Raw genomic sequence first — 22,651 nt, 5'->3', positions numbered from 1 at the left:
ATGGTTCAGGGCCTCGTGCCTGATGGTTAAGGGCAGGGACCCGCGGTTGACTCTTAGCCTTACCACTTACTAGCCCTGTGACTTTGTGCAAGTTTCCTAACCTTGCGAGCCTCAGTCTCCCCACCTGTGAACCAGGGGGAATAACTGCACCCGCTCTGGGGTCATTGGAAGGACTGAATGAGTTCACGTCCACAGAACACTTAGACCAGCCCTGGTACATTGGAGGATGACAGTAGGAGTAGCACGGTGTGGTTCAAGGTCAGCTTAAACTTCACTTCCTCTGTGATGCTCTCCATGATGCCCTGAGCGGCCCTAGACTTGACTCCCCCTCCTTGGTGACCCACAGTGCCCTCCACAAATGGCTGTCCTGGCAGTGGGGTCTCATCTGTTGGCACGTAGTTCTGCCCCTGAGACCCGGGAGACTCTTGGGGCAGGTGGCTGTGGGCTTTGTCTCTGAACGGTGCCAGTGCCAGGGCCAAGTCTGGCGCTCAGTCAGGGCACTTCATGGAAGGCTATGGAATGCCCGCCTGCCCCCACCTCCCCATGGGAGGGCACCGCCCCCTCTCACCTCCTCCGGGCAGGTGCGCGGCTGGCCCTCTGCCATGCCCACCGAGGCCGGCAGAGGGCAGCAGTGCCCTGCCCTGCGCCGTCGGGCAAAGGGGTGGGCGCGGAGGGGCTGGGCTTCCCGGGGCACCCAGGACAACTCGGGCTGGGAGCCATTGCATTGTGGGGAGGGAGACTGGGGCTCCTCCGGGACGCATTCCTGGCACCGCCAGCTGCTCCTCGGCCCGGCCGGCGGCCCGCTCAGGTAGGCAGGAGCCGGGGCTGGCTAGGGCGCGGGGTGCAGGGGCCGCCGGGTCGGGGTGGGGGGCGCCGCCTGGGAGCCAGGAGAAGCCAGGGGTCCACAGGCCGACTAGCCCGAATCAGGCAAAAGCGCTTAGGTGCCAGACCAAGTCCTGCGACTACACCTCCTGATGCCTGGGGGCACGGATCCCCCCAGTCCTGGCCAATGGATGGCCCTGGCGCTGGGAGGTAGGGCTGCGGCTGCTGCCCCCAAATGTGAGAGCTGGCGCCTCTGGCCACGGGGCAGGGCACGGGGTAGGGAAGCGGCCCGCCCGGCTCCCCGCTCCTACAGCCACCCAACTGGCCCAGCCAGGTGGCAGCGAGCCCTGTGGCTGTCACCTCACCCTGGAGCCTGCCTGCTGCTACCGCACCCTGTGGAGGAAACGGGGAGACTGACTCAAGCACACCTGTTCCCGCACCTCGGGTCACGGCCTGAGCCCTGCCGCCTGGTGTGCGGACGGTGCCCTCTGAGGGAGGCAGAGGAGCCGGCTGCCGGCTGCCACTCCCTTCCCCACCCCACACGTGAAGGGGGAGATCCAGACCCATCCTGGGATGGTATTTCCCCGAGCGAGCGGGAGGGGGACAGCCTGCGACCAGTTGCCAAGTCTGAAGCTAAGGGCTGGGTGGGCTAAGGGCTGGGCTCCCACCCCCTCCTGTGCATCCTCTATGCCTCAGCCCCCTCCAGAAGCATCCTCCGCTGGCACCAGACTGTACCTGGCACGACTTTGCCAGTCCCTGGGGGTGGGGGGGCGTGAGGGGAGAAGGTCTCCCAGGCGGGCTGCCTTGGCCAGTCTCTCCCCTGCCCCCCGCCTGGACAAACGCAGGCATTGAGGGTCAGGACTCCCCTCCAGCCAGGCGCCAAGGCTACCGAGGGTGAGGCCTGCTATGCAGGGGCGCAGGGCCCTGGCCCTCGCAGGGGGGCTCCGTGGCCCACTCTGCGCCCTTCACAGGGACCCCGGGGGGGACACGGGGAGGAGCACGCTGGCTGGCACGGGGCGGGAGTGGGGGACTGGCTGTGTGGGTCTCATTTTTCTGGCTGAAGGAAACCCTGTCCCTTTGTCCCCAGATCCCAGGGGGTGTCTCTCTGGGGGTGGGGAGTGGCAGGGAGCCCCCTGGTCAGAACAGCCTGGATGGGGATAGGAACACCAGATAGCGGGTCCCTGGCCTGGGCCTCTGGACAGAGGGGACATTGTTGGCGTGGAGGCAGGGCTGCCTTGGCCCGGCCACTATTGACAAAGCTGCCAGCTGTGGTGGAGCCCGGCTGCCAGGCCTCGGCCCCCCTGGCCTCCCTCCTCCCCCGGGGTTGAGTGTGAATGGAACCAAGCCTTGCCTGTCTCCCTCCTCCTCAGGACGATGCCCCCCACAGCCATCCTGTGCCCGTCACCACTGCCCCGGGAGACGCCTCTGCTGCTGCCCTTCGCTGCGGTAAGTGCCTGAGTCCTGCGTCCCCAGAGACCCCCCTCTGGGGCAGGGAAGGCAGGTGAGGAGCGCGGAGGAGCCTGGAGCCTGGGCTCCCACGCGCTGCGCCTCCAGCTGTGGGCCGTCTGCCCCTCACCCGCCGCAGACACTGCCACCGATACCAGGGTCCAGAGGAAACGGCCCTGTCCCCAGGCCAGGCCTGACCTTCCTGTCTGTATTCCCAAGATAAGGGCCCAGGGGCGTCCTCGGAGCTCTCCCCACAGCTGGCACGCCCACGGGGGCCGGAGCTGGCAGGCTGCTGAATGACAGTGGGCCCACTCCTGGCTGGCACGCGCCCACACACCCAGCTGTGCGGGACCTTGGCTCAACTCAGGACCTGGCTTCTACCCCGTCCTTGTGGCTCTGTGCCGGGGTCAGGAGGAGAGAGGCGTGAGGGGCCATCACGGCCCAGGGATTCGTGGCGCGTGTCACCTGGGCACTGCAGGAGGCTGCTGGGCAGCGGGTGCTAAGGCCCCTGGCCGGGAGGTGAGCTGGAAGGCGCAGCAGAACCCGGGATCGGAGCCTCCTCTGGAGGCTAGGGCCCTGCCCTTCCCTCAGGGCTCAGCCTTGGGCCCCAAATGGGTGGGGAAGGGAGTCCATGCCCAGCTTCTGGCTAGGACTTTCTTTCAAGCTCTCCTCTCCCCTCCCGCCCTCTCTGGCTGTCCTCTTCTCACTCCACCCGCCCCCCCCACATTAACCCTCCCCGTGCCAGTCCCGGTGGACCCTGGCTGCCGGGGCTGATGGGGCAAGGGACAGGCCTCCCCCAACCCCCTGCACCCTGGGTTGTCTCTTGGTGCCCCCCAACTCCCCCATCCCCGCTCTGAGCACCCCCAGCTCAGTCTGGGGCCCTCCCAGCCCTCTGTTCTCCTCTGCCTCGGCCCTGGCCACTGGCCCCTTGCTTTCTCTGGGGCAGGCAGCGGGGTGCCTGGCTCTCTCCTCTCTTCCGCTGGCTTCCCAGGGCAGTTTTCCTCTCCCACCCTCGCTGGCCCTCAGGCCCTGGTCTCCGGGCTCCTGTCCCCTTTCCCCTCGCCCTCCACCGTCCTCCGCCGCCCCCCGGGGAAAGGCGCTCCCCACCCTCCGCGCTGCTCTCCTTTCTGTGGTCTCTCCTCTCTCTGCCACTCAGTCCTGTTGGTGTTCCTGTGGCTTTTCAGGATCTGCCCCCTTCCACAATCTAGATGCATCTAAAGTAGACGAAAGAAATTCCTCGCGCATGCGTGCACCCCGCCCCCACCTCCTGGGGACTCTCCGTGTCCACCCCCACCCCACCACCCCCCCACCCCACCCCCCTGTCCCTGTCTCCCTCTGACTCTTTCCCTCTCCGCTTCCCCTGCTGCTCCCTGCCCCCGCTTTCTGCTGCTGTCTCTCTGCCTCTCCGTCCTTCTTTCCCCCCCTTCTGTCTCTGTCTCTCCTGGATTCTTCTTTTCCTCCTGCCCCCTCATCCTCCATTCCCACAGCCGCCCTGACTCATGCCTTCCTGCCTGGCCTCCCCCAGGGCCCCGCGATGGCGCCCCGGCCTCCACTGGGCGCCTGCCTGCTGCTCGTGCTGCCGCTGCTGTGCCCACCGCTCACCCCGACGTGGGCACACCGCTTCCCAGCGCCCAATACCACCCTCAACCGCTTGGCGCTGGCCCCAGGCCGGGGCGCGCTCTATGTGGGCGCGGTGAACCGCCTTTTCCAGCTCAGCCCCGCGCTGCGGCTCGAGTCGGTGGCCGTCACAGGCCCGGTCCTCGACAGCCCCGACTGCGTGCCCTTCCGGGAGCCGGCCGAGTGCCCGCAGGCCCGGCTCACCGACAACGCCAACCAACTGCTGCTGGTGAGCGGCCGGGCCCGGGAGCTGGTGGCCTGCGGGCAGGTGCGGCAGGGCGTGTGTGAGAAGCGGCGCCTCGAGGATGTGGCGCAGCTGCTGTACCGGGCCGAGGACCCCGGCGACGGGCAGTTCGTGGCTGCCAACGCCGTGGGCGTGGCTACGGTGGGCCTGGTGGTGCCCGGGCCAGGCCAGGACCTCCTGCTGGTGGCCAGGGGCCTGGCGGGCAAGCTGTCGGGCGGGGTGCCACCCCTGACCGTGCGCCAGCTGGCTGGGCCACAGCCCTTCTCCAGCGAGGGCCTGGGCCGCTTGGTGGTGGGCGACCTCTCCGACTACAACAACAGCTACGTGGCGGCCCTCGCTGACGCTCGCTCGGCCTACTTCGTCTTCCGCCGCCGTGGGGCCCGGGCACAGGCCGAGTACCGCTCCTACGTGGCTCGGGTCTGCCTGGGGGATGCCAACCTCTACTCCTACGTGGAGGTGCCCCTCACCTGCCGGGGCCACGGCCTCATCCAGGCCGCCTCCCTCGCCCCAGGCGCCTTACTGGGAGCGTTTGCTGCCGGCCCGAGGGGGGCGCAGGCGGCCCTGTGCGCCTTTCCCCTGGCCGACCTGGACGCGACCATGGAGCGGGCCCGGCGCCTTTGCTACACCACGGGCGGCCGGGGCCCCGGCGGCACGGAGGAAGCCACCGTGGAGTACGGCGTCACATCGCGCTGCGTCACCCTGCCGCCCGTGAGTGGCTGGGCCCGGGCCTCACCCCTGCCCTCTCACCTGAGGCTTTCCGCACCGCCACCTGGCAGCGGCTCCCGCCTCTCCCGCGGCCTCGTGTTGCCCGGCCTGCCACCCCGGCCCTGTCCCTCTGTGGACCTGCAGCATCTCTCTGACCAGGGCCGGGGCTGCCACACGTAGTCCTGGCCGAGGGCAGCTGGACGCTCTCATGTGACAATCGCCTGTGACCTCTGCTTTAGAGGATGTCAAGGAGGGGCCCGCTTGTCTGAGTCTCCTTGGCCAGTCTCTCCCTCTCTGCGGTGCAACCTTGAGCCCTTCTCGCCTGCTGCCTTGCCATCCTGGGCTGACTGCAGATCTGGGCCCAGGGAAGGTACCTCGTGCCTCTTCCAGGAATTGAATCCCCCCTCTCCGCCCCTGCAGGACTCCCCCGAGTCATACCCCTGTGGCGACGAACACACCCCGAGCCCCATTGCGGGCCGCCAGCCCCTGGAGGCGGGGCCTCTGCTGCAGCTCAGAAACTCCATCAGCGCAGTCGCAGCCCTCCAGGCAGACGGACACACGATAGCGTTCCTGGGGGACGTCCAGGGCCAGCTGCATAAAGTAAGGGCCTGATGAAGGCAGGGCGGGCCTCGGCCAGACCCCCGGTCCCAGCCTCAATGCTGCCAGGCCGGGCCCGGCCTCAGTGGCCTGACTGGAGGCACTCCTGCCCTGTGGTGGCTCACAGGAGCCCCGTGAGCCGCGGGTTCCTTCCACACCTCTCGGCCTGTACCCTGCTGGCAGGTCGGAAAGCCAGGCCACACACTGAGGGCTGCTTCCCAGATGTGTGGCTCAGGACGCCTCCCAGGCGGCCCCCACTTCTCCGGCCGATAAGAGGAGACTCTTGCCTTTTCATGACCTGCTTGTCTCTCCACAACTGCCCTTCCTCCCCTGGCACCCAAGGGCCCCACCCAGGGTGGCTCTGCCCCCCTAGCTGGGTGAGGCTGAAGGGGGAGGCGACATGGGCAGGCTGGATGCCCGTGGGCCTGCCCCACCCTCCACGGCACAGCCTGGCCGCCCTGGGCCGGCAAGAAGGGGAGACAGCTCTGTGGGCCGGGATGCTCCCCGGGAACTCCAGCCGGGACAGCACCTCCTCCGAACGGTTAGCCTGCGGCCATCTTGAGAGCGGGCCTTGGCTCGGCGGGCTGGCCCAGCCCTGCCCTTGTCATCCCCCCAGGTCTTCCTCAATGGCACCCGAGGCCAGGTGTACCACTCACAACAAGTGGGGCCCCCGGGCTCGGCCATCAGCCCCGACCTGCTGGTGGACAGCAGCGGCAGCCACCTCTACGTGCTGACTTCCCAGCAGGTGAGGGCTGTCCCGGGGGTGGGGGGTGAGCACACGAGGCCCGAGGCCCCGCAGCCACCACCTCCGTACCCCGCCGCCTGTCCAGGTGGACCGCTTACCCGTGGCAGCCTGCCCCCAGTTCCCCGACTGCAGCAGCTGCCTCCAGGCCCGGGACCCCCTGTGCGGCTGGTGCGTCCTGCAGGGCAGGTGAGTGGGGGCCGCTCCCGGAGCACTTCTAGGTGGGCCAGGAGGCCGGGTCGTGTCCCCGAGGTGGGATGCAGGGCCGTCGCTGAGTTCCCCCATCCTGCCCTGCGTGCCCAACCGAGAATCTGGTGGGCATCTCCTTCCCCCCACTGCCCAGCCTGTCCACTTCTCCTCCCCCCAGCCCCTTCTGGGCCAGGCCTCCGTCACCTCTCTCAGGTGTCCCCTGGCCCACTCCAGCTCCTCTCCAGCCCACGCTCCTCACAGCAGCCTCAGGAATCCCTCACGGCAACCCTAAGTCAGGTTCACGTGCTCATGCACTTGGCCCCTTCCTCTCTGAGCAGAGTCCCTTTCACCCCCACTGCTCGCTGCGCTCCAGCTGGGCCGTCCTCCCAAGCCCCTTGCCGCAAATCACCCAGGGAGCCTGAGTCCCACACAGGGACCCAACGGGCCCCTGCCCCACAGGTGTACCCGCAAGGGCCAATGCGGGCGGGCAGCCCAGCCCAACCAGTGGCTATGGAGCTACGAGGACGGCCGCTGCCTGCACATCCAGAGCCTGCTGCCGGCCCACCATCCCCGCCAGGAGCAGGGCCAGGTCAGATGCCTGCCGCCGCCTGCCGCCACCTGCCGGGGCGGGGGCTGCCCCGTCTTCCTCCTCTCCCGCTGCCTCCGCTCCCAGCCCTCCCTTGCCCTGGATCCCTCTCCCTCGGCGAGCTGGGCCCCCCAGGAGGCCCCCGCCTGCTGTGCTTTCCTCGCATGCGTCGCAGGTCACCTTGTCTGTGCCCCGGCTGCCCACCCTCACCGTGGACGAATACTTCCACTGTGCCTTTGGGAACTATGACAGCTTGGCTCACGTGGAAGGGACCCACGTGGCCTGCGTCACCCCTCCCCAAGACCAGCTGCCGCATAACCCTCCAGGCACAGGTGAGGGGCCCCCGGGGCGAGGGGCAAGGGGGGAGCCGGAGGGGCAGGAGCCACATGGCCGCCCCTGCCACCACCATATGCCCCCCAGAGCACATCACCTTGCCCCTGGCCCTGATGTTCGAGGACGTGGTCGTGGCTACCGCCAACTTCTCCTTCTACGACTGCGGTGCCGTGCAGGCCTTGGACGCGGCTGCCCCGTGAGTGCCGGGCCCAGCTGCTGGGTGGGGGTGGTGAGTCCCGATGGCGCCCCGCCTGAGCGTCCCCCCGTCCCCCCAGGTGCAGTGCTTGTGTGGGCAGCCGCTGGAGGTGCCACTGGTGCCCCCAGAGCAGCCGCTGTGTGTACGGGGAACGCTGCCCGGAGGGCGAGAGGACCATCTACAGTGCCCAACAGGTGGGCGGGCCCAGCCTGCTGGCTTCTCTTCACCTCCGCCGTGCGCCCGCCCTACCCCGGGCCCGCCTAGGCCCCTCGACTCCTGAAGCGCTAAGGGGTCTCCTTCCCCCAGGTGGACATCCAGGTGCGGGGCCCAGGGGCTTGTCCCCGGGTCGAGGGCCTGGTAGGCCCCCTCCTGGTGCCTGTGGGCTGGGAGAGCCGTTTGGCCCTGCGCGTGCGGAACCTTCAGCATTTCCGGGTGAGCATTCCGGTGGGTGGGGGACAGCGACAGTGGGGGAGGAGCAGTGGTAGCGGCTGACAGCGTCCAGGATGCTGACAGAGCCCACCCCCAGGGCCTGCCTGCCTCCTACCACTGCTGGCTGGAGCTGCCCGGAGAACTGCAGAGGCTGCCAGCCTCCCTGGAGGAGGTGGCCGGGGACGCCGGCCTCATCCACTGCCAGGCCCAGCAGGTGGGCAGCTGCCCCATAGCCTCACCTGCCACTGGACGCGCGGGCCCTCAGGGGCTCGCCCCCTTCAGCCTGTCGTCACTCAGGAGGCCTGCCGTGGGCAGGCCTGGGCGTGCACAGGAACGTGGCGCCCACAGCCCCTGCTGGGAGACGCGGCGGTGGCGGGGGGGGGGGGGGCGGGGGGGGGGGGCCTGAACAATGGCACGCATTCTGGGAGGAGCGTCCTGGAGGAGGCGGGGGGGCGGTCAGGGGGTGTCCCGAGTTGGGTCGGGCCTGACCCCGCCCTCCACCCACAGTTCCAGCCCTCCATGGCCCAGCGGGAGCTCCCGGTGCCCATCTACGTCACCCGGGGCGAGGGCCAGAGGCTGGACAATGCCCGCACTCTTCATGGTGAGCCTGGGGGCGGCACAGCAGGCAGGGCGGGGTGTGCAGCTGGGGGAGGCGCCTCAGCGCACCGCCTGGCCTTCCCTAGTGACCCTGTACGACTGCGCGGTGGGCCACCCCGACTGCAGCCACTGCCAGGCGGCCAGCGGGAGCCTGGGCTGCCTGTGGTGCAGCCACGACCGGCCCACCTGCCGCTACGGGCCGCTGTGCCCGCCGGGGGCCGTGGAGCTGCTGTGTCCCGCACCCAGCATCAACGCGGTGAGCCCCCAGCCCTCCCCCACGGCCCAGCCTCTCACTCATCCGCCATCCCCCATCGCGGTCCGCCTGGCCCCGCCCTGCCCCCCACTGTCTCAGCTTTACCAGGGTCAGCGCAGCCCCGCCCCAGGCCCCCAAACCCTAGCAGCTGTGTCCCACCTCAGTCTGGTTGGCTGGCCAGGCACCCCCCGACACCGCAAAGGAGGAGCAGGTTGGGGGCATCCCATCACCACCCTTCCCTGCTGCAGATTGAGCCCCTGACCGGCCCCCCTGAGGGCGGCTTGGCCCTCACCATCCTGGGCTCCAACCTGGGCCGGGACTTTGCCGACGTGCAGGACGCCGTGAGCGTGGCTGGCCGGCCCTGCAGCCCTGACCCCTCTCTCTACCGCATCTCTGCCCGGTGAGGCATCCTGGCAGCCGGGGGCGGAGGGACGCCCTCCCAAGGAGGCCCTCAGAGACTGGCCGCCCAGAGAGAAGGGAGGCTCGCAGCCAGGAAACGTGGGCCCGGGTCAGATGCGCCGAAGGAAGATGAGGCCGGGGGAAGGGAGGGGGGGCTGGCAGCGAGAGGAGTGGAGGGGGTGGGCTCTGGGCAGCGGCTGGCAGGCGGCCTGTGGCTCCCGACAGGCGAGGGCCCGGCCCACGGGGGTCCTGAGCAGCTATCGGGCCTTCGCTCTGCAGAATTGTGTGTGTGACATCTCCTGCCCCCAACGGCACCGTGGGCCCAATCCAAGTGGCCGTTAAGAGTCGGCCACCGGGCATCTCAACCCAGCACTTCACCTACCAGGTCAGTGCCCACCCAGGGTGGTCCCCACAGAGGGCGCAGTAGAAAGAAGGGACAGGAGGGCAGTGACACCTACGTGAGGATTTCCAACCTGACCTAAGGTTAGTGGGAAGCGTCACCTCATGTCCAGGAGGGAAGCCACGCGATCCGAGTGATCGTTCTGGCCACTGAGTGGACGGTGCGCTGTGGGCAGCGGCGGGATGGTGAGGACGCTGCCCACCGGCCGCTGTCCAGGAGGGATGGCCAGGGGGACCACTCGGGGATGCAGACCTGTCAGGGCTTGCTGCCCTGGGGGAGAGCAGGGATGCCTCCGGTGCCAGCCTGAGCCCTCGAGACTTGCTGGAGCCAGAGAGCCCGGGGTGGGAGCAGTGGGTGCAGGGGCAGGGGCAGCACCCCAAGGAGGTGACTGGATCTTAGGGCTTAGAGCTGCGGGGAGGGGGGCCTGGGACGTGCAAGCCGCGGCAGAGGACGAGGAGACGCAGCGAGGAGAGAAGAGCACCCCCTGGTGGGGCAGGGCGGCTGGCAGGAGAGCTGCGGGGCTGCAGGAGCTGGGCACAGGGCTTCCGGAGGGAGAGCAGGGTCAGTCGTGGCCCAGGAGGCAGAGCTGAGAAGTGGGCCTCCACGTGCCCCAGCTTGCCCTGTCCCCCAGGACCCCGTCCTGCTGAGCCTGAGTCCCCAGTGGGGCCCCCAGGCAGGGGGCACCCAGCTCACCATCCATGGGCAGCACCTGCAGACGGGAGGCAACATCAGTGCCTTTGTGGGCAGCCAGCCCTGTCGTATGTGAGTCCCTCCTCCTGGCCCCAGCTGGTCGCTGTCAGCTGGGGATACTCCCTACGGGCCCCAGCGTCCCCTTGCGTACAATGCGGGCGATGAGCTCAGGGCTCCCAAGGCCCCCGTGAAAGTCCCAGGTCCACGGCTGCCGTGCCCACCCCAGGGGTCTCTGCCCTTGGTGAGGGAGGCAAAGCAGGCCTCTGGTGGGGAGGCCGGGCTGAGGCTAGAGCCCAAGATGCCAGACACCTCCCCACCCTGCAGAAGGGAGCCAGTGTGTCCTGAGGCCATCGTGTGCCACACCACGCCCCAGGCCAGCCCAGGAGAAGCTGTGGTTCGAGTGGTCTTCGGCCGTGCCCAGCGCACGCTGCTCGCCAGCCCCTTCCACTACACCGCCGACCCCCAGCTCGTGGCGGCGGAGCCCAGCGTCAGCTTCCGGGGGTGAGGACCTGATCCACCTGGGGCAACCTGTGCACCCTGCCGGGAGGGCGGGCAGCCAGGACTGGACTGGGCTGCCCGCCGCCCCTGGTCCTGCTGAGTGCTATCCTGGCGCAGGGGCGGGCGGCTGATCCGAGTCAGGGGCACGGGCCTGGACGTGGTAGAGCGGCCCCTGCTGTCCGTGTGGCTGGAGGCCGCGGAGGAGACGGCTGTGGCGGTGCAGCCCCGGGACCCGACCCCCAGGGGGAGCTGTCGGGCCCCCGCCGCAGCGCCCCAGGCTTGCACCCAGCTTGAGGGGGGCCTGCTGCAGGTGAGGCCCCACCAGCAGGTGACGCCGTGCCCCGCGAGGGGGTGGGGTGGCCCCCACGTCCCTGGGAGCGAGTGGGCAGCCCTGGCTCACCCTGCCTCGTCCTGGCCCCGCCACCTCACAGTGCTCCACCGTCTGCTCCATCAACTCGTCCAGCCTCCTCCTGTGCCGGAGCCCTGCAGTGCCGGACGGGGCCAGCCCTCGGCGCGTCTTCTTCGCCCTGGACAACGTGCATGTGGACTTCGCCCGCGCCAGTGGGGGCCAGGACTTCCTGTACCAGCCCAACCCCCGCCTGGCCCCGCTCAGCCGCGCCCGCCCCTACCGCCTCAAGCCAGGCCACATCCTGGACGTGGAGGTGAGGCCTTCTGCCGGCCGCCGCTGTGCGAGGGCTGCGGGCACCAGCTGGGTGGCTCGACTCAGGCCCCGGATCCGGCTTCCAGGGTGAGGGTCTCAACCTGGGCATCAGCAAGGAGGAGGTGCGCGTGCACATCGGCGACGGCGAGTGCCTGGTGAAGACTCTCACGCTCACCCACCTGTACTGCGAGCCGCCCGCGCGGGCCCCGCAGCCCACCAACGGCTCCAGACCCCTGCCGCAGTTCGTGGTGAGGCTGGGCCCCGGGTGCCGGGCTGGGCGGGCGGAGCGCTGCAGGCCGGTGCTCAAGAGCCCTGCGTCCCCACCGCAGGTGCAGATGGGCAACGTGCGGCTGCCACTGGGCCCCGTCCAGTACGAGGCTGAGCCCGCGCTCTCTGCCTTCCCCGTGGAGGCCCAGGCGGGCCTGGGCCTGGGCGTGGCCGTGCCGATCGCCGCCGTGCTCCTCCTGACCCTCGTGTACAGGTGAGGGGGCCGCCCTGCCACGCGTGCACCCACGCCAACTCCCCTCCTCACCTTTGGAAAGGGTGGCCCACGGCGGGCCTCTGCACAGGCGGCCATCTTGGCTCAGTGGCCTCGGCCCAGGCAGTTCTGGTCCCATGGCTGACACCTGGCCCCTGGGCCGCAGGCACAAGAGCAAGCAGGCCCTGCGGGACTACCAGAAGGTTCTGGTGCAGCTGGAGAACCTGGAGATCGGCGTAGGCGACCAGTGCCGAAAGGAGTTCACAGGTCGGGAGAGGGCGGTGGGGAGCGGGTAGAGGGCAGACCTGGGCCTGAGCTCACACCTCGGTGGCTCCTGGCCTACAGACCTGATGACGGAGATGACTGACCTCAGCAGCGACCTGGAGGCCAGCGGGATCCCCTTCCTGGACTACCGCACATACGCCGAGCGCGTCTTCTTCCCCGGGCGCGGCAGCTGCCCGCTGCAGCCTGCCCTCGAGGGGCCCGGGGAAGAGGGCCGCCGCGCGCCGGTGCGCCAGGGCCTCATGCAGCTCTCCAACCTGCTCAACAGCAAGCCCTTCCTCCTTACGGTGAGGGCCGCGGGGGCGGGGGGCGGGCCAGGCAGCAGGCGTGGGCTCAGGCGTGGGAGGATGTGTGGGGCGCAGGGCTTCCCGGGGTGGGTGCCAGCACCCCCTCCTCCCGCCTAGCTCATCCACACCCTGGAGGAGCAGCCCAGCTTCTCCCAGCGGGACCGCTGCCTCGTGGCCTCGCTGCTGTCCCTGGCGCTGCACGGCAAGCTCGAGTACCTGACCGACATCGTGAGGACGCTGCTCGGAGACCTGGCTGCCCATTACGTGCAGAAGAACCCCAAGCTCATGCTACGCAGGTTGGCCTTGGCCTGACCGGTCCCGGCAGCAGGGGAGCTGGCTCCGCCCAGCCCTGTCCTGGCGTGGGTGGGGCTGGGAAGCCCTGGGAGGTGGGCTGGGTCCGGAGCCGCTGGTGGGGAAGCAGATGGGCATCCTGAGCGGCGAGCCGGGCACAAAGGGTGGCCAGGCGGAGCAGCTCTGCCCTCCTGCTACCGCCTGCCTCAGCCTGGACACAGGGTGGCCCTGCAGCAGCCCCTCTGACCCGGGGCCTGCTCCCTGCAGGACGGAGACTATGGTGGAGAAGCTGCTCACCAACTGGGTGTCCATCTGTCTCTACACCTTCCTGAGGGTGAGGGCCCCTCTCCCCTCACGCCATTCTGGGGCTGCTGCCTCTGGCCTCACTGATCTGCGCCCCCATTCCGCCCAGGGGCCTCGGGCTCGAGGGCGGGGTGTCGGTGAGGGGCAGGCTACGAACATTTGCCCGGCTGGATGTGAAGCAGAGGCCGCTGGCGTTGCCTGCCGTCCATCTTCGCTCCGTGCAGCGGGCCGCCCCTCCCTGCCCGCACCGCCCACCGCCCCCCAGCTGACGCCAGCCCTTCCTGGTGGTTGCAGGAGGTAGCGGGTGAGCCGCTCTACGTGCTCCTGCGGGCCATCCAGTACCAGGTGGACAAGGGCCCTGTGGACGCCGTGACAGGCAAGGCAAAACGGACCCTGAACGACAGCCGCCTGCTGCGGGAGGACGTGGAATTCCGAACCCTGACGCTGACGGTGCTGGCTGGCCCGGGGGTTGGTGGGGCTGCGGCGGGCAGCATGGCGCAGCGCGTGCCTGCCCGGGTGCTCGACACGGACACAATCACCCAGGTCAAGGAGAAGGTGCTGGACCAAGTCTACAAGGGCACCCCCTTCTCCCAGAGGCCCTCAGTGCACGCCCTAGACCTCGGTGAGAACCTACCCCTCCCGCCCCGCCCGAGGCTCTTCTCACCTGTGGCCACTCGGCTCTGCCCTACGGGAACAGGCCGTGGGCTGACCGGCTTCCCTGGGTCCCCCCAAGAGTGGCGCTCAGGCCTGGCTGGTCACCTAACCCTGTCGGACGAGGACCTGACCTCAGTGACACAGAACCGCTGGAAGAGACTCAACACGCTGCAGCACTACAAGGTGCCGGGCAGGTGGGCGCTGGGGGCAGGCTCCCGCCTCGGGGTCAGCCAGGGAGGGAGCCCAGCCTCTGCTCCCCTCCCCGCCAGGTCCCGGATGGAGCCACGGTGAGGCTCATTCCCCAGCTGCACAACGGAGGCGCCGTCTCCCAGAGCCCGGCCCCGAGCTGCCCCTCTGGGCAGAGTGAGTCCCGTGGCCCAGCCGCACCAACCTGCCCCCGAGTTCGAGGTGGGCAGGCCGGAGTCCTGGTCATGCCGTCTGCCGTGTCCGGGTCTCCCCAAACCTCGCCAGCAGGGAAGTCACAACTCCAGGCTGAGCCAGGGGCCCGGGGTGGACGAGGGCGGCAGTGCGTCCAGGTCGGGGAGCTCCAGGGCCGTGGGGTGCTGGGCCGAGCGAGCCCCTGGGCTGCCACCCTGTCCTCCACATCTCTCTTACCCTGCGGCCCTCGGCGCCCCCCACCCTGCCCCACCTCACCAGGGAAGCAGGCTGGGCCTCCCGGCCAGCGGCATGAGAGTGCAAAGGACTGAGGGCCGGCTTCTGTGCCCTCAGACGTCCCCGCGCTGGAGGACGGTGAGGACGGCGGGGTCCGCCTCTGGCACCTGGTGAAAGTCGCCGATGAGCCAGAAGCAGCGAAGGCGCGGTGCAGCAGCCTGAGGGAGCCGGAGCGGGAGCAGACGCGGGCCAAGGCCATTCCGGAGATCTACCTCACCCGCCTGCTGTCCATGAAGGTAGGTGGGCCGGGGAGCTGGGGTGACGGGGCGGCCCCACCCACTGAGGCAGGCCGCGGCTGGCCGCGGCTTCGAGGCGCACACGCCCTGCCCCCCCATACCGCCCACGCCTGCCTTCTAGGGCACACTGCAGAAGTTTGTGGACGACGCCTTCCAGGCCATCCTCAGCGTGAACCGGCCTGTGCCCATCGCTGTCAAGTACCTGTTTGACTTCCTGGACGAGCTGGCCGAGAAGCACGGCATTGAGGACCTGGAGACCTTACACATCTGGAAGACTAACAGGTGCCTCGCCTGCTGCCCCCGTGCAGAGAGGACGCTGCCAGGGCGGGGGCGGCAGGGCCGGGACAGAAGCCCAGGCCCGGTGGCCTTCGCCCTGGGTTCCCGGCTGCCCCCGCACGGACTCGCAGGCCAGCTCCCCGCACAGCTCAGGGCCGGGGACCAGGCTGAGGATGCCAGCTGGGGTAGCCTGCTCACACCGCGGCTGGCCCGTGTCCCCAGCCTGCTCTTGAGGTTCTGGGTGAACACCCTGAAGAACCCACAGCTCATCTTTGACGTGCGGGTGTCGGACAACGTGGACGCCGTCCTCACCGTCATTGCCCAGACCTTCATGGACTCCTGCACCATCTCGGAGCATAAAGTGGGCCGGGTGAGGGCAGAGGAAGAAAGCCTGGCGGGGGAGCCACGGGGGCTCGGAGAAGAGCCCTGGGTGGGGCTGGGGGGGCACGAGTGGCACAGTCAGAAAGCCAGGGCAGAGCTCCCCAGCTCCCGCTCACGCCCACCCCTGCCCAGAACAGGATTCCCCCGTGAACAAACTGCTCTACGCCCGGGAGATCCCTCGCTACAAGCAGATGGTGGAGAGGTAGGTGTCGGGGCATCACGGGTGAGGGAATGGGCGCTGCCTGCCCCTAACTCCGTCCCCTCCTCCAGGTACTACTCCGACATTCGCCAGAGCCCTCCGGCGAGCTACCAGGAGATGAACTCGGCCCTGGCCGAGCTCTCGGGGGTGAGGCCCGGCCCAGAGGGTGCACCCTTCCACACCTGGGGCGGGGGAGGGGGGCAGAGGGGAAGGGGAGGCTTGGCTCGAGGCCCGGGCTGGGGCCTCAACCCCCGCGTGCTACCCCTAGAATTACACCTCCGCTCCCCACTGTCTGGAAGCTCTGCGAGAACTCTACACCCACATCCACAGGTACTACGACCAGGTGAGGCCCGGGGCACTCTGGGGGGGAGGGGCATGCCTCCAGAGCCCGGAGCCCAGAGCCCAGAGGGAGGCCCCAGGAGTCTCCCTGGGGGCGAGAGGCAGTGTCCAGGCCCAATCTGGGCAGAGGAGAGGAAAGGCCCAGGTTGGGGAAGGGGCTCGGCATCCGTCCAGATTCCTCAGGGAGCTCTGGCTCCCCAGGCTGCTACTGAGAGGGAGCCAGGGCAGGGCGGCCGGTGGGCCGAGGGCCAGGGCCTCAGGCGGGCCGGCCTCCTCTGCTCTGGTAGATCATCAGTGCCCTGGAGGAGGATCCTGTGGGCCAGAAGATGCAACTGGCCTGCCGCCTGCAGCAGGTTGCCGCCCTGGTGGAGAACAAGGTGACTGACCTGTGAGCTGGGCAGCAGCAGGGTCTGCCAGTTCAATGCCCTGGACGGAGCCGGTGACACAGGAGTGGCTGGCAGAGAGCGGGAGCGGCTCCCTGCTGCCTACCCGCCCCCCCCCCCCGCCCCCTCCGCTTCCCTCCTTCCCCGCCTGGGCTTCTAACTTATAACCATCCTTTCTCCCTCCCCCTTCCCCACTGTATTTATGTGTTTGCTGGAGCATCACATCTGGAAATAAAACAGAAATGTCTTTAGAAGAAGCCCAATGCCCAGCCCCACCTTCGCCTGTGAGTCTCTTCAGTGCCCCAGCACAGCCCTCCCCTCGGCCCAGGGCTACGACTTCTGCTACCTGAGAAAAAGAGGACTCCGAGGCCTTGCTCTCCTCCCTCCCCGACCCCTGCGGGAAAGGTGCCCCTGCCCTCAGGCCCCCAGCTATGCCACCCCATCCTCCCGGTCCTCTCCTCGGCACAGGGACGTAGAAGCAAGTGTCGCCAGTCACCGCCAGGCCCCCTCCGCTTCCCTCTGACTCTGACAGTCCCCAGCTGGCCTCCTGGCTCCCCTCTTCGCCCCCCCAGCCCTCCTGGGAGCAGCCGGTGTTCTTTCTGAAGAGCCAAGGTGCCCACCGGTCTCTGCCGGAAGCCCACGGTAGTGCCCACAGGCTCGGGGGGCTCCTTGGCCGCCCAAGGCCTCCCCTCGTCTTCCCCACCCACACCAGCCACGGAGGTCTCCAGCCCATCCTGCTGCCTCCCTGGAGGCTTCCCCACCCACCCCCTTTCTGGGGACCCAATTCTTCCTCCTGGTCCCTTGGATGGGGTCCCAAGGTCACGAGCTCCAAGGGCTCTCTGCCTGACCCGGACATCTCTGCCACCAGCCCACTAGAGCTGTGGGCTTACGTGCTTCCCACTCGAGGACCCCTGAGGGCGGGGCCCGGAAGAACAGCTCCCCACGCCTCCTACGTGGATATGCGCACGTGTTGGAGCCAGTAAGCAAGGCAGGGCTGGGCCGCAGGGAGCCGGGAGAGACGGTGCAGCAGTAGAGTCCCAGGCGGGCCGTCCCCAGGCCGTCACTCAGGCCCAGCACCTGTGGTGGGAAGAGCTGCCCGCAGCTCACGCCCCTGACATTTGCCTGGCCAGGGCCCCCAGCGACGCTACACTGAGGGACAGGAGGGCCCCAGCCTGTCTTGGGGATCAAGGAGCCATCGGAAAAGCGGGGACCCAGCAGAGAGGGGGCAGGGAATGAGGTACCCGTGGGAATGCAGGGATCGCCTCTGGGAAAGCTCCCCCAAGGGCCAAACAGGAAGCCAGAGAATGTTCCCAGAGTGTCACCGGCACCCTAGGGCATGTGAGAAGGGGTGAAAGCCCGGCCTGCCATGCCCGCAGTGCCCTTGTGTGGCTGTCCCCATCAGCGGGCTCTGGAGTACAGAGGTTCAGTCTGACGACCAGGTCACCGCCACAGGCCCACTCAGCGGTCCCCTCTGCCAGCCCTGAGGCGCAGGGACTCAGCCTGGGGCCCGGTTCATCACATGCCAGCGTGGGCGTCCCCCTTGGCCCTGGGGTGCGAGGGAGCTCACTGTGGAGGATGCGTCACACCGTGTCGGTGGAGGGGTCCCCTCTGCCAGCCCTGGGGGGCGGGGGCCTCGTCCTGGGGGCCGCCCCCTCCCCGCTGCATACCTTGCCCACAGCCATGCGTCACACCGTGTCGGTGGAGGGGTCCCCTCTGCCAGCCCCGGGGGGCGGGGGCCTCGTCCTGGGGGCCGGGCCCTCCAGGGCCGCCGCCGCCGCCCCCTCCCCGCTGCATACCTTGCCCACAGCCGAGCAGCTGGGAGGCTATTTATAAAGGCGGTGAGATCAGCGGCCGAGGCTATAAATGCGCAGGCCGCGGCCGGGCCCCACAGGAGCAGCCGCCCGGGCGCCGGAGCCGCGGGCAGCGCTGCCGGGATGAGCACCAGCGCGCTGGGCGGCGGCGGGGACAGTGGCAGCAGCAGCAGCAGGTAGGGCTCGGCCTGGGCGCCCGGGGCCCCTGGCGCCTCGCGCGCGCGCACGCGCTCACCGCCCACCCACCCCACCCACAGCTCGCAGGCCTCCTGTGGGCTCGAGTCCTCAGGCTCCGAACGGGCCCCCGTCGCGCCGGCGCCACGGATACTACGGGGGCTACTGGGCTCCGACGACGAGGAGCAGGAGGATGCCAAGGACTACTGCAAGGGTGAGGCCTGCCTCGGCGCCGCCCGCGGGGAGGGGCCAGGGCCAGCCCACGTGGGCCGGGCGCCGGCGGGCTGCGCTGTCCCGGGCACGGGGAAGGCAACACCCCCACCGCGCCCGACGGGCTCCCTTCCCCAGGTGGCTACTACCCCGTGAAGATCGGGGACCTGTTCAATGGGCGGTACCACGTGGTGCGCAAGCTGGGCTGGGGCCACTTCTCCACCGTCTGGCTCTGCTGGGACATCCAGTGAGTGCCCCCTCCACCCCCCGAGGCCCCACGCCAGCTGGGGTCCCGCCCTTGGGCACCGCTGAGGCCACGGTGACGGCCCCGTGGGTCTGGCCGGTGCCGGCAGCCGACGCGGGTCTCGGTGTTGCAGGCGCAAGCGCTTCGTGGCCCTCAAAGTGGTGAAGAGCGCAGGGCATTACACGGAGACAGCTGTGGATGAGATCAAGCTCCTGAAATGTGTGAGGCGCCTCCCCTACCCGCTCCCAGCGCCCCAGGAGCCGCCCAGGGCCTGGCAATGTGGGTGCAAGGCCTGCCGGGGCTCCGCGGGGGTGGGGGCAGGGCTCCCGGAGGGGCAGGCTCCAGCTGGCTCCGTGGAGTAGGAGGACCCGAGGAGCGGGCAAGGGCGGGCCGGCAGCCTTTCTTCCAGCGGGGCCCAGCTGGGGCGGGAGGGAGGCCCCCACCCCGGAGGGGCCGCCCGGGGAGCAGCTGGCGAGGGGCAGGTTGCAGCCGTCTGTGGCCCCTTGGCTTTTGCTCCAGGTCCGAGACAGTGACCCCAGTGACCCCAAAAGAGAAACCATTGTCCAGCTCATCGACGACTTCAGGATCTCAGGGGTTAATGGAGTCCGTATCCTTCGTAGGCTGAGCAAGCAGTGTGGCAGCGCAGGGGCCAGCTGGCTCATGCCTTCCCAGCTCCTAGGGCCTCAGTTTGCTGATCTGCACGATGGGGGTTTATCCCTTCCAGTGACACTGCGCAATATCTCCATCACCACTTTGGGGATTTGTGTTTCTGTGTGGGGGGCAGGGAGCGGATGACCAGGTTGGCACTGGCTATCCACGGGTGTTGCTGGCTTACCCCCAGGTGGGAGGGCCCACCTCTGTGGCAGTGCCTTCCCTTTCGGGGGGCTGTCCGTAGGCTCTTTGGCAGACTTGGGCGTAGGACTGGGGATGGGCTGAGAAACCCGCCTATTCCTCCAGTGCCCTCTCCCTAGGGTGACCGTGCAAGGTACTGTCCCAACTGGCACACCTAGAGTGACAGGGACACTATGACACCGGGATGGTAGCAATACCGGGACCTCCCAGACCCAGCTCTGCACTGCCTGAGGCTCGTTGCTCCCCCGCCCCAGCTGAGGGTGGGCGGGGCCTGTGCCCCAGCTGCTTGCCCACTGACCGCCCTTCACTCCCGGCCCAAGACGTGTGCATGGTACTGGAGGTCCTAGGCCACCAGCTCCTCAAGTGGATCATCAAGTCCAACTACCAGGGCCTGCCCGTGCCCTGCGTGAAGAGCATCGTGAGGCAGGTGAGCAGCAGGCGCCTGGCCGAAGAGCGCTGCGAGGCGGCCTGGGCGGCGCCGGGGGAGCTCAGGCGTGGCTCTCCCCAGGTGCTGCGCGGCCTGGATTACCTCCACACCAAGTGCAAGGTCATCCACACGGACATCAAGCCTGAAAACATCCTGCTGTGTGTGGGCGACGCCTACATCAGGCGCCTGGCTGCGGAGGCCACGGAGTGGCAGCGGTCAGGGGCCCCGCCCCCATCCCGGTCCACAGGTACCGAGAGCCTGCGCGGGGCGGGGCGGGGCCCGTGGCCTCAGCCCCTGCCTGAGTCTCGCTTCCTTTCTGTCACTCCATGCTCTGCCGGCCCCACCCCCAGTCAGCAGTGCCCCCCAGGAGGTGTTGGTAAGTGGGGGCGCCCCTCTTCCTGGGCCTCACCCTCCCCAGCACTCCTGCAGTGGCGCTTCCAAGCGGCTGGGTGGCCCGGATGCGGATGATACGCAGAGTGGGCCACGTGCCCCAAACTGCCCTGGGTGGCTGCTGGGCTCGCCCCCGTCTCAGTGGAAGGACACTGCATCCGAGGCTGGGAGGGGCCAGAGCTGCCCCTAGGGGAGGCTGGCACCCACAGGCAGGCCTGCTGGTTCCTCCCCAGCCTCAAGCTCTGGGGAGTGGCGGGCAGGAGGGGAGACAGGAGGCGGGTGAGGGGGCACTGCCACGTCTGGTGTCCCTGGAGCCCCCGGGCCTGCAGGCCACGGGCAGAGGCTCGGGCTGCTCGGGGATGGGTGACGGGCACCCCGGAGTGACCCTGGCTCTAACGGCAGACCGGTAAGCTGTCCAAAAACAAGAGGAAGAAGATGAGGCGCAAACGGAACCAGCAGAAGCGGCTGCTGGAGGAGCGGCTTCGGGACCTGCAGAGGCTGGAGGCCATGGAGGCAGCCGCCCAGGCCGAGGGTGAGGGGCCAGGGGGGCGCAGGGCCGCCTGGCACGTGCCGCAGCGGCGTCTGCTCACACACCACCTCTGCCCGTCTCCCCAGACTCTGGCTCAAGACTAGAGGGGGGCAGCGGCTCCACCTCCTCTTCCGGCTGCCACCCTGGGGGGGCCGCGGCCGGCCCCTCCCCGGCCTCCTCCTCCCCTGCCCCCGGGGGCAGCCGCAGCCTCAGCCCCAGCTCCCAGACCTCAGGCTTCTCGGGCTCCCTCTTCTCCCCCGCCTCGTGCTCCATCCTCTCAGGCTCTTCCAACCAACGCGAGACCGGGGGCCTCCTGTCACCCAGCAGTAAGTCAGGCAGCGGCAGGCACAGGTGGGCGGGGCCGGGCAGGACAGGTCCAGGCCAGCTCAGTCTCTCTCCCTTCTCTTGCTTCCCCAGCACCATTTGGTGCCTCCAACCTCCTGGTGAACCCCCTAGAGCCCCAAAATGCAGACAAGATCAAGATCAAGATCGCAGACCTGGGCAACGCCTGCTGGGTGGTACGAGCGGGCGCCCTGCTATGAAGGAGGCGGCACAGGCCTGAGCCGAAACCAGCACCGGCCCGCCTGGTCAGCAGAGCTGGGCCCACGGCAGGGGGTGGGGGGCCACAGGGAAGTGGCCAGCCTCAGCCTCAGGTCGTCTGGCCAGACCCTCGGGACACCCGGGGACGCTGAGGCTCAGAGTGAGCCCCACTGTGCTCCGCGGGTGCACGGCCCAGAGGAGGTGGGAGACGAGAGGGGGGCAGTGAGGGGAGGCCAGCCATGGCCCCAGCTCCTCCCCAGGGCTCCCCTTGCCTGCAGCACAAGCACTTCACCGAGGACATCCAGACACGGCAGTACCGGGCCGTGGAGGTGCTGATCGGCGCCGAGTACGGGCCCCCAGCCGACATCTGGAGCACGGCGTGCATGGTACGTCCGTTTGGGCTACCCCCGCCCAGAGCTGGCCCACCGGCCGCAGCCTCACCCTCTCCCCCTTCCAGGCCTTCGAGCTGGCCACTGGCGACTACCTGTTCGAGCCACACTCCGGAGAAGACTACAGTCGTGACGAGGGTAGGGGGAGGCAGGCCCTGGGCTCGGCCTCGGGGTCTCCCGGCCGCCCGGCTTCCTCCCAGCCCCCTGTCTATTCACAGACCACATCGCCCACATCGTGGAGCTGCTGGGAGACATCCCCCCGGCCTTTGCCCTCTCAGGCCGCTATTCCCGGGAGTTCTTCAACCGGAGAGGTGGGGCCGAGCGGGCGCAGGCCACCTGGATGCAAGGGGCGGGGCAGGGACCTTGGGTTCTGAAATAGGGGGAGCAAGGGGTCCCAGATCAGAGTCCTCCCTGGTGGAGTCTGACCTAAGGCCCACCGGCCTGCCCCCAGGAGAGCTGCGGCACATCCACAACCTCAAGCACTGGGGCCTGTACGAGGTGCTCATGGAGAAGTACGAGTGGCCCCTGGAGCAGGCCACGCAGTTCAGCGCCTTCCTGCTGCCCATGATGGAGTACATCCCCGAAAAGCGGGCCAGCGCGGCCGACTGCCTCCAGCACCCTTGGCTCAATCCCTAGGCCCGGCTGGTGCTTTGGGCAGCGTGGGACGGTCCTGGCTGCCCCCGACCCCCAGCCCTCAGTGCCTTCAGGGAAAGCAGGACGGCTCCGCCCCACCCACCCTGCTGAGTGCCTCACACCGCCCGCCCGCCCTCTCACAACCCCCCCCCAGCAGGGCAGACAGATACCAGGGCCAGGCCTGCCTTTCAGAATTCGTTCTGCCCCCAACCCTCGCAGAGGGCCCTCTGAATGGGAAGCGCACTGCCTGTTTTCTTAATAAAGTGT

General features: G+C 68.9%; 2 protein-coding genes across 6 annotated transcripts; both read left to right on the top strand.

Moving 5' to 3' along the window:
• Positions 1 to 709: 709 nt before the first annotated feature.
• PLXNB3 (plexin B3) lies at positions 710 to 16,230 on the top strand. 5 transcript variants are annotated; one of them, XM_060291870.1, is made up of 36 exons: positions 710 to 808; positions 2,193 to 2,268; positions 3,794 to 4,837; positions 5,255 to 5,434; positions 6,048 to 6,176; positions 6,262 to 6,362; positions 6,822 to 6,951; positions 7,124 to 7,280; positions 7,369 to 7,477; positions 7,557 to 7,671; positions 7,784 to 7,909; positions 8,004 to 8,120; positions 8,414 to 8,507; positions 8,590 to 8,759; positions 9,005 to 9,156; positions 9,435 to 9,540; positions 10,187 to 10,317; positions 10,570 to 10,746; positions 10,861 to 11,053; positions 11,175 to 11,405; positions 11,491 to 11,652; positions 11,734 to 11,885; positions 12,049 to 12,149; positions 12,228 to 12,451; positions 12,569 to 12,747; positions 13,010 to 13,076; positions 13,340 to 13,667; positions 13,779 to 13,882; positions 13,969 to 14,062; positions 14,429 to 14,607; positions 14,729 to 14,889; positions 15,106 to 15,253; positions 15,402 to 15,466; positions 15,535 to 15,610; positions 15,732 to 15,806; positions 16,090 to 16,230. In XM_060291870.1, the coding sequence occupies exons 2-36, from the start codon at positions 2,197 to 2,199 to the stop codon at positions 16,192 to 16,194; spliced, it is 5,754 nt and encodes a 1,917-aa protein (XP_060147853.1). In that variant the 5' UTR covers positions 710 to 808; positions 2,193 to 2,196; the 3' UTR covers positions 16,195 to 16,230. The 5 variants fall into 5 exon arrangements, 4 of the variants coding, with proteins under 4 accessions (XP_060147853.1, XP_060147852.1, XP_060147855.1 ...); XM_060291869.1 differs by having other exon boundaries at positions 13,969 to 14,107; XM_060291871.1 differs by having other exon boundaries at positions 735 to 808; positions 2,193 to 2,787; positions 13,969 to 14,107.
• Positions 16,231 to 18,055: 1,825 nt separating this feature from the next.
• Positions 18,056 to 22,644, top strand: SRPK3 (SRSF protein kinase 3). Its single transcript, XM_030850413.2, has 15 exons — positions 18,056 to 18,172; positions 18,254 to 18,384; positions 18,519 to 18,627; positions 18,758 to 18,845; positions 19,144 to 19,231; positions 19,797 to 19,903; positions 19,985 to 20,150; positions 20,254 to 20,279; positions 20,696 to 20,825; positions 20,909 to 21,148; positions 21,240 to 21,340; positions 21,641 to 21,748; positions 21,820 to 21,889; positions 21,970 to 22,062; positions 22,203 to 22,644. The coding sequence occupies exons 1-15, from the start codon at positions 18,120 to 18,122 to the stop codon at positions 22,385 to 22,387; spliced, it is 1,695 nt and encodes a 564-aa protein (XP_030706273.1). The 5' UTR covers positions 18,056 to 18,119; the 3' UTR covers positions 22,388 to 22,644.
• The last annotated feature ends 7 nt before the right edge of the window (positions 22,645 to 22,651 follow it).

This window comes from Globicephala melas, chromosome X, assembly GCF_963455315.2.
Source record: "Globicephala melas chromosome X, mGloMel1.2, whole genome shotgun sequence".
Taxonomy (NCBI): Eukaryota; Metazoa; Chordata; class Mammalia; order Artiodactyla; family Delphinidae; genus Globicephala; species Globicephala melas.
Note: the sequence above shows the minus strand (reverse complement) of the source record. Positions and strands in the feature narration are given on the sequence as shown.